Genomic DNA, 10,004 nt, shown 5'->3' with positions numbered 1-10,004 from the left:
AATGGGGTCAGGGACACGGGGTGGGGGGCACTGGGGGGCCTGGGTCAGAATGGGGGGGGTCATGGAGGGGCAAAAGGGGGAGACTGGGGGGGCAATGGGGGCTGGGGGGGTGGGGGGGACCTGGGGGAGCAGGGGGGCTATGGGGGGCAATGTGGCAGAGCTGGGTGGGATTGGGATGGGATGGGGATTGGGATTGGGACGGGATTGGGATTGGGATGGGGATTGGGATGTGGCCTGGGGACCTTTGGGTACCCCCTGGGTGTGTTGTGTCCCCATGGGTGCCCCCACAGTCAGGCTGGGTCCCCTCTGGGTGGGCTGGGTGCCCACAGGTGCCCCATAGGGTGCTCTGGGTCCCCTATGGGTGCCCCCATAAGTGGCCTTGTTCCCCTAAAGTGTCCTTATGGGGTGCCCTGTGCACCTATGGGTGCCCCCACAAGTGGTCTCCTTCCCCTAAAGTGTCCTTATGGGGTTCTCCAGGTCCCCATGGGTGCCCCTATTGATGCTCTTGGGTCCCCTGGGTGCCCCCCTCAATGCTCAGTGACCCATGGGTGCCCCTGTGGGTGCTCTGGGTCCCCTGGGTGCCCCCATAAGTGGCCTTGTTCCCCTAAAGTGTCCTTATGGGGTGCCCTGTGCACCTATGGGTGCCCCCACAAGTGGTCTCCTTCCCCTAAAGTGTCCTTATGGGGTTCTCCAGGTCCCCATGGGTGCCCCTATTGATGCTCTTGGGTCCCCCTGGGTGCCCCCCTCAATGCTCAGTGACCCCATGGGTGCCCCTGTGGGTGCTCTGGGTCCCCTGGGTGCCCCCATAAGTGGCCTTGCTCCCCTAAAGTGTCCTTATGGGGTGCCCTGTGCACCTATGGGTGCCCCCATAAGTGGTCTTGTTCCCTTAAGTGCCCCCATAGGGTGCTCCGGGTCTCCATGGGTGCCCCTACAGATCTTTTTGGGTCCCCATGGGTGCCCCCCTCAATGCTCAATGACCCCATGGGTGCCCCTGTGGGTGCTCTGGGTCCCCTTAAGTGGGCTTGTTCCCCTTTAGTGTCCTTATGGGGTGCCTATGGGTGCCCCTATTGATGCTCTGTATCCCCTGGGTGCCCCATGGGGTGCTCTGGGTCCTATGGGTGCCCCCATAAGTGGTCTCCTTCCCCTAAAGCATCCCCATGAGTGCTCTGGGTCCCCATGGGTGCCCCTATTGATGCTCTGGGTCCCCTGGGTGCCCCCCTCAATGCTCAGTGACCTCATGGGTGCCCCTGTGGGTGCTCTGGGTCCCTATGGGTGCCCCTACAGATCCTTTGGGTCCCCATGGGTGCCCCCCTCAATGCTCAATGACCCTATGGGTGCCCCATGGGGTGCTCTGTGTCCCTATGGGTGCCCCCATAAGTGGCCTTGTTCCCCTAAGTGCCCCCATGGGGTGCCCTGTGCACCTATGGGTGCCCCTACAGACCTTTGGGGGGGTAACTGGGGGCAATTGGTTGGGGGAGCAGGGAGTGGGGTAACTGGGGGGGGGGCAAATAACTGGGGGGGCAAGTAGTTGGGTGATAGGGTGGGCAAGTAATTAGGTAATTTGGGGGGGCAATTAGTTGGGGGGGCAGGGAGTGGGGTAATTGGGGGGTGATTAGTGGGGTGGGCAAGTAACTGGGGGGGCAAATATTTGGGTAACTGGGGGCAAATAATTGGGTAACTGGGGGGCAAATATTTGGGTAACTGGGGGGCAGGGAGTGGGGTAACTGGGGGGGCAAATGTTTGGGTAACTGGGGGGCAAATATTTGGGTAACTGGGGGGGCAGAGAGCTGGGTACCTGGGGGGGCACTCGGGGGGGGCTTTGTGTGTGCCATGGGGGGGGGACGCGGCACCTTTTTGGGATCCCCTCCCCGTGCGCCCCCCAGGACGCGGTCACGCACCCCACGTGCGACAAGATTTTATTGAGGGGTCCCCTCGGGGGGGGGGGTTGTATAATTGGGGGGGGGTCCCACCGCCCTGTGCCCCCCCCCGCCGTCACTCGAGGGGCCGGAAGGTGAGCAGGGGGGGCTTCTCGGGCATCAGGATGAAGCCGAAGACGGTGCCGAGGTCCTGGGTGCTCGCCGTCTCCACCGAGAAGTTGCGCAGCACCTTTTGGGGAGGGGGGGGGGGCAGGTCACCCTGACTGGGGGGGGGCAACTGGGGACAACTGGGGACAACGGGGAGGGCCACCAAGTCCCCAACCAGGGGGTCACTAGGGACCCTGAGTGTGTCCCTGGGGACCCCAACTGGGGGGTCACCAGGGACCTGCTCGGGGGGGGTCACCAGGGACCCCGAGCATGTCCCTGGGGATCCCAACTGGGGCCACTGGGCACCCTGACTGGGGCCACCAAGTCCCCAACTGGGACCATTGGGGATCCCAACTGGAGCCACTGGGGACCCCAACTGGGGGGTCACTGGGTGCCCAACCAAGGCCAATGGGGACCCAACTGGAGCCATTGGGGATCCCAACTGGGGGGGGTCACCGGGGCACCCAACTGAGGCCAACCGGGACCCCAACTGGAGCCACTGGGGATCCCAACTGGGGGGATCACTGGGTCCCCAACTGGGACCATTGGGGACCCCAACTGGGGACCCCAACCGGGGTGTCACTGGGGCGCCCAATCGAGGCCAACAGGAACCCAAACCAGAGCCACTGGGGACCCCAACTGGGGGGTCACTGGGGTGCCCAACCAAGGCCAACGGGGACCCCAACTGGGGGGGTCACTGGGTCTCCAACTGGGGCCATTGGGGTCCCCAACCGGCGGGGTCACTGGGGTGCCCAACCGAGGCCAACGGGGACCCCAACTGGGGGGTCACCGGGGTGCCCAACCAAGGCCAATGGGGACCCTAAATGGAGCCATTGGGGACCCCACCGGGGTGTCACTGGGGTGCCCAACCGATGCCAATGGGGACCCAACTGGGGCCACTGGGGACCCCAACCGGGGGGGGGTCACTGAGGTGCCCAACCGAGGCCAACGGGGACCCCAAACTGAGGCCACTGGGGACCCTGACTGGGACCTTTGGGGATCCCAACTGGAGCCACTGGGGACCCCGACTGGGGGGTCACTGGGGTGCCCAACCAAGGCCAATGGGGACCCTAAATGGAGCCATTGGGGACCCCAACCGGGGTGTCACTGGGGTGCCCAACCGATGCCAATGGGGACCCCAACTGGGGCCACTGGGGACCCCAACCGGGGGGGGGTCACTGAGGTGCCCAACTGAGGCCAACGGGGACCCCAACTGGGACCATTGGGGACCCCAACTGGGGGGTCACCGGGACACCCAACTGAGGCCAACGGAGACCCCAACCAGCGCCACAGGCGACCCCAACCGGGGGGTCACCGGCGTCCCCAGCCGGGCGCCACATCCGGGCGCCACCAGGCTCCGTCCAGGCGTACCGCTATCAATTTGGGGGGGGGTCCCGGGGAGGGGGGGGGGGGTTTAGGCTCACGTGCAGCAGGAAGAGCATCATCTCGGCCTCGGCCAGCCGCCTCCCGATGCACTGGCGCGCGCCGAAGCCGAAAGCCAGCGCCTTGAAGGCCGTGCGCCCCCCCCCCAGCCAACGCGCCGGCTCGTAGCGCTCGGGGTGGGGGAACACGGCGGGGCTGCGACCCATGGCGTAGAGGGACACCTGGCACAGGGTCTGGGGGGGGGTGCAAGGGGGTCAGTGGGACACCCCCGTGTTGGGATATCCCCCCCCAAAACCCCCCCGGTGCCGCTCACCCCCGCCGGCACGCGGTAGTTGTGGAGCACCACGTCCCTGGTGGGGTAGCGCTGCACCGTGATGCCCACCGGGTACAGCCTGGGGGGGGGGAAAGGGGGGGAAAAAAGGGGGGTGGGGGGGCTTTTGGGGTCCCCCCCTCCCCAAATACACTGTCAGAGGGGTGATGGAGCCCCCCCCGGTTGCTCCTGAGCGGGTGGTGGCACGCAAGGGGTGAACTCCCCCTAAAAGGGGGTGCCCCCCCATTGTACCCAGTGTGCCCCCCCCCTCAGAAACACACCCTGGGGGGTCCCAGACCCAGCCCCTGCTCCCCCCAGGGCCTGATGGTACACACCAGTACCCACCAGTGCTCCCCAGTATGCTCCCGTTAACGCCCAGTGCTCTCCCAGTGTCCTCCCGGTACCCCCCAGTACTCCCCATTACCCCCCAGTACTCACCCAGTACCCCTCGGTGCTCACCAGTACCACCCTGTGCCCACCCAGTGCCACCCAGTACCCCCAGCACCCTCCCAGTGCCCCCCATTTCCTCCCAGTAGTCTCCCAGCACCCTCCCAGTGCCCCAAGCATCCTCCCAGTGCCCCCTAGCACCCTCCCAGTGCCTCCCACCACCCTCCCAGTAACCACCAGTATCCCCCATTGTCCCCCCAGCACCCTCCCAGTGCCCCCCAGCACCCTCCCAGTAACCCCCAGTATCTCCCAGTACCCCCTCAATGCCCCCCAGCACCATCCCAGTGCCCCCCAGTTCCTCCCAGTGCCCCCCAACACCCTCCTAGTGCCCCCCAGTTCCTCCCAGTGCCCCCCAACACCCTTCCCGTGCCTCCCAGCACCCTCCCAGTACCCCCCAGTACCCTCCAGTACCCTCCCAGTACCCCCCAGCACCCTCCCAGTGCCTGCCAGTACCCTCCTAGTGCCTCCCAGTACCCCCCAGCACCCTCCCGGTGCCTCTCAGTATCCCCCAGTACCCCCCCCATTGCTCCCCCAGCACTCCCCAGCACCCTCCCAGTGCTCCCCATTTCCTCCCAGCACCCTCCCAGCACCCTCCCAGTACCCCCCAGTATCTCCCAGTACCCCCCTCAATGCTCTCCAGCACTCCCCAGTACCCTCCCAGTACCCCCCAGTGTCCCCCAGCACCCTCCCAGTGCCCCCCAGTTCCTCCCAGTGCCCCCCAACACCCTTCCAGTGTCTCCCAGCACCCTCCCAGTACCCCCCAGTATCCCCCAGTACCCCCTCAGTTCCCCCCAGCACCCTCCCAGCACCTTCCCAGTTCCCCCCAGCACCCTCCCAGTCCCCCCCAGCACCCTCCCAGCGCCCCCCAGCACCCCCCCACCTGAGGGTCTCCTTGATGGCGGCGCGCAGCAGGGGGAGGGCGCCCAGCAGGGTGGGCAGCTCGAGGCCCCCCCCGGCCTCCGCCGCGCGGATCTCGGCACGCAGCGCCGCCTGCACCGCCGGGTTGCGGGCCAGCTCGAACAGCGTGAACAGCAGCGGCATTGCCGTCTGCGGGCACCCCACGGCACCCCCATGGCACCCCATGGCACCCCCATGGCACCCCATGGTCTTCCACAGCACCCCACGGCATCCCCAAGACACCCCACACCATCCCCACAGCACCCCATGGCACCCTATGGCATCCCCAAGACACCCCACGGCATCGCCATGGCATCCCCACAGCACCCCACGGCATCCCCAAGACACCCCACAGTACCCCACGGCACCCCCATGGCACCCCACGGCATCCCCAAGACACCCCACAGCAACCCCAATACACCCCATGGCACCCCATGGTCTTCCCCAGCACCCCACGGCACCCCATCACATCCCATGGCACCCCAGAACAGCCCCATAGCACCCCATAATGCCCCCACAGCACCCCATAACAGCCCCATGGTACCCCCTGACATCCCCATGGCACCCCATAACAGCCCTGCAGTGCCCCACAGCACCCCATAACAGCCCCACGGCACCCCATAATGCCCCCACAGCACCCCACAACATCCCCAGGGCACCCCATAACACCCCCACAGCCCCCCTCTCATCCCCATAGCACCCCACAGCACCCCCTAAGGCCCATCCCCAGGGCACCCCACGGCGCCCCATAACAGCCCCCTCCCTCCCCGTGCCCCCCTTGCCCCCCTTGCCCCCCGCACCGTGTCGACGCCGCCGGCGGTGAACTCGGTGATGTTGGCCCTGACGGAGTCGAGGGGCAGCTCGGCCTGCAGCAGCAGCTCGGCCATGATCCCCGAATAACTGCGGGGCCGCCCCAGGCAGAACTCCTGGTAGATGCTCTGGATGCATTTATCGGCTGCGGGGGGGCAGCAACTCAGATGGGGGGGCACCGGCACCGGGACCACCACCGGCACCGGCACCGGGGTCCGCACCATGGGGGCACAGGGCTGGGTGTGCCAGGAGCGTCCCTGTAACCGTCCCTATCCCTGTCCCTGTCCCTGTTCCCATCGTTGTTTTCATCCCCATCCCATCCCATATCCCCATCCCATCCCCTAATCCCATCCTGTCCCAATCCCATCCCATCCCATCCCATCCCATCCCAATCCCAGTCCCAATCCCATATCCCCATCCCATCCCCATCCCATCCCATCCCCATCCCATCCCATCCCATCCCATCCCATCCCCATCCCCATCCCATCCCCATCCCATCCCATCCCCATCCCATCCCATCCCATCCCATCCCATCCCCATCCCCATCCCATCCCCATCCCATCCCATCCCATCCCATCCCATCCCATCCCATCCCCATCCCATCCCATCCTCATCCCATCCCATCCCATCCCAATCCCATCCCATATCCCCATCCCATCCCATCCCATCCCCATCCCATCCCATCCCATCCCATCCCATCCCCATCCCCATCCCATCCCCATCCCATTCATCCCATTCATCCCATTCATCCCATTCATCCCATTCATCCCATCCCATCCCATCCCATCCCATCCCATCCCCACCCCAATCCCATCCCCATCCCCATCCCAATCCCATCCCATCCCATCCCCATCCCATCCCATATCCCCATCCCCATCCCATCCCCATCCCATTCATCCCATTCATCCCATTCATCCCATCCCATCCCATCCCAATCCCATCCCATATCCCCATCCCATCCCATCCCATCCCAACCCCATCCCATCCCATCCCCATCCCCAATCCCATCCCCATCCCATTCATCCCATCCCATCCCATCCCATCCCATCCCATCCCATCCCATCCCATCCCATCCCATCCCATCCCATCCCATCCCATCCCCATCCCCATCCCATCCCCAACCCCAATCCCATCCCATCCTCATCCCATTCATCCCATGCCATCCTATCCCCAATCCTAGTCCCAGTCCCATCCCATCCCACCCCACCCCATCTCTGGGACCTCGGGGGGTCCCGACGGATGTCCCCCTCTCACCATGCTGGAAGATGGTGTCCCACGCTGCCAGGTGCTCTCTCCACAGCCGGTGGTTGACCCAACGCAGGAGCCCGGGCGGCACGAAGAGCAGCGGCAGCGTGGTGCGCAGCATGGTCTCCACCGCGCCGATGAAGCGCTGCGCCTCCGCGTCCGGCGCCTCCTCCAGCAGCCCCAGGCGCTCCCCGTACAGCGCGTAGCTGCTGGCTGAGGGGTGGGGGGACACCACTTAACCCCCCCACCTTCCACCCCTGCGCCCCGCTACACCCCCGCGCCCCCCCACGCACCCTCCAGGGTGAAGCGGAAAAGGTCGCGGTGCGGGTCGAGGGTCAGCGAGCGCCGCCCCGTGCGCTCCAGGCGCCGCTGCATGGAGGCGGCGAAGTCGCGGGCCACGGCGTCGAGGAAGGGCAGGAACTTGCGGGTGCCCTCGGGGCTGATCACCTCCTTGTTCAGCAGCACCCGGTCGGCGCGCCACTCCTCGCCGTTGCTGATGGGGAGGGCGGCGAGATCAGCGCGGCACCGGCACCGGCACCGGCACCGGCACCGCCAGCGCGGTGAGACGCATGCACGCTGCGCCCACGGTGTGCCCGTGGTGTGCTCTGTGTGCCCGTGGTGTGTCTGTGGTGTGTCTGTGGTGTATCTGTGGTGTGACCATGGTGTGCTCATGGTGTGCCCATGGTGTGCTCATGGTGTCTCCATGGTGTCTCCATGGTGTGCCCGTGGTGTGCCCATGGTGCACCCATGGTGTGTCTGTGTTATGCTCATGGTGTGCTCGTGGTGACCCGTGGTGTGCTCATGGTTTGCCCGTGGTGTGCTCGTGGTGTGCTTGTGGTGCACCCATGCTGTGCCCGCGTGGTGTGCTCGTGGTGACCCGTGGTGTGCCCATGGTGCACCCGTGGTGTGTCTGTGTTATGCCCATGGTGTGCTCATGGTGTGCCCGTGGTGTGCTCATGGTGCACCCATGATGTGCCCGTGTAATGCCCATGGTGTGCCCACGGTGTGCCCGTGGTGTGCCCACGGTGCGCCCACGCTGTACCCATACTCACACCCCCACACCACCCCCACCCCACCCCCACCCCACACACCCACTCCCCCACCTTTTACCCACACCTTACTCCACGGTGCGCCCACCCCATGCCCACGCCACCCCCGGCTGCTCCCCACACCACCCCCACGCCACCACCCCACCGCGCTCCACCTCACCCACCCCGCACCCACTCACCCGCGCCCCCCGCGCCCCCCACGCCCCCCCACGCCCCCCCACGCCCCCCCACGCCCCTCTTACAGCAGGAAGACGCCGCACTTGTGGTTGCGCAGCCGGCGGTGCGCGCTCCACGCCTCGATGCCCATGCGGCGCGGGAAGACCCCCTCGGCCTGGAAGAGCTGCGCCGCGTCCTCGGGCAGCAGCACGTTGACGCAGTCGTAGGTGCCCACCGTCTCCCTGCGGGACCGCGCCGCCAAGTCACCGGGGGGACCCCGGAGAGGGTCTACGCCCCCTAAAAAAAAAACCCAACGACCACCCCCCCAGCCCCACCGGTAGATGGGTCCCAGGCGCTGGAAGTTGCTCTCCATCAGGCGGTGGAAGTGCTGGAAGCCGTTGCTGCGCCAGAAGCGGTAGAGGTTGAGCCAGCGGCTGCGCCCGCTGCGGGGGATGGCCTCGTAGGGCTGCACCGAGCGGGGGGTCCCCGCCGCTGCCGCCGCCGCCGCCCCCCGGCTCAACGCCCGCCGCCCGCCCCGGCCCCACAGCAGCCCCCCGGGACCCATGGCCGCCGCCTGGCTCTGTCCCCGCCGCTGGCCCCGGGTCCCCCTTTTATCGCCTTCGCCAAGGCCGTTCCCGGCACGCCGCGGCCAACGCTGGCACTGCCGCCATGGGGGTCCCGGGGGGGTGCGTGGGACCCCCCTCTGGCACCGTGGGGTGCCCCATGCATTAGGGGGGTGAAGGGGAGGGAGGTGGCAGGGATGTGGGGCAGGGGGATGGGGGGCACGGGGAGGGGTGTGGGGGCTCCCCCCCCCCAGTGCTGTGGGGTGGGAGGGGGTTGGGTGGTGCTAAAAATAGGAGGGGTGGCGGGGGCAAGGTCCCGGAGCTGCCGGCAGCTATTCATAGCCCGCGGGTGGAAAAGGACAGAGCGGGGGGGGGGGAGGAAAGGGGGGGGGCGTGATGGGGACCACCATGGGGTTGGCCATGGGGCAGGCTGTGGGGTGAGCTATGGGGCAGCGCTGCCCTGCCTATGGGGCTGGGGAGCCCCCAGTGCCCCCCACGGAACCGAATACAGCCCCACGTCCTGCACCCCACATCCTGCACCCCACGTCCTGCACCCCACAGCCCCGCACCCAGCCCCATATCCCGTGCCCCGGCCCCATCCCTGTGCCCCATTGCCCCGTCCTCCTCCAGCCCTCACCTGCAGCTCCTCGGCCTCCAGACCTCGGCCTCAGCCCCTTCTTTGCCCCCCCGGCTCCTGTCCTCCTGCCCCCTGTGCTGGCCTCGTCCTCATCCTCCAGTCCTGGGCCTCCAGACCAAATCCTTGTCCCTGAGTCTTCATCCTATGGTCCTCACCATCATCACATTGTCCCCATCCCATGCCATCCCATGCCACCCCATCCCCATCCCCATCCCCATCCCCATCCCATCCTTAATCCCATCCCCATCCCATCCTTAATCCCATCCCCATCCCAATCCCATCACTAATCCCATCCCATCCCATCCCATCCCATATCCCCATCCCCATCCCATCCCATCCCATCCCCATCCCCATCCCATCCCATCCATAATCCCATCCCATCCATAATCCCATCCCATCCAATCCCCCTCCCATCCCATCCCATCCCAATCCCAATCCCAACTCCATTCCCATCCCATCCCCATCCCATCCCATCCCCATCCC

At 66.5% G+C, this 10,004-nt stretch overlaps 1 protein-coding gene across 1 annotated transcript; it reads right to left on the bottom strand.

Annotated features, from left to right (window-relative positions):
* Positions 1–1,992: 1,992 nt before the first annotated feature.
* Positions 1,993–8,886, bottom strand: LOC309891738 (cytochrome P450 11B, mitochondrial-like; the record flags this gene model as incomplete). The annotated part of the gene is made up of 9 exons (XM_082786070.1): positions 1,993–2,106; positions 3,449–3,640; positions 3,721–3,799; positions 5,045–5,211; positions 5,862–6,016; positions 7,126–7,329; positions 7,410–7,609; positions 8,408–8,563; positions 8,657–8,886. 9 exons carry the CDS (start codon positions 8,884–8,886, stop codon positions 1,993–1,995), a joined length of 1,497 nt encoding a protein of 498 aa, XP_082642196.1.
* Positions 8,887–10,004: the final 1,118 nt, after the last annotated feature.

Source organism: Aythya marila (assembly GCF_965140915.1).
Source record: "Aythya marila genome assembly, contig: HAP1_HAP1_SCAFFOLD_721, whole genome shotgun sequence".
Lineage (NCBI taxonomy): Eukaryota > Metazoa > Chordata > Aves > Anseriformes > Anatidae > Aythya > Aythya marila.
Note: the sequence above shows the minus strand (reverse complement) of the source record. Positions and strands in the feature narration are given on the sequence as shown.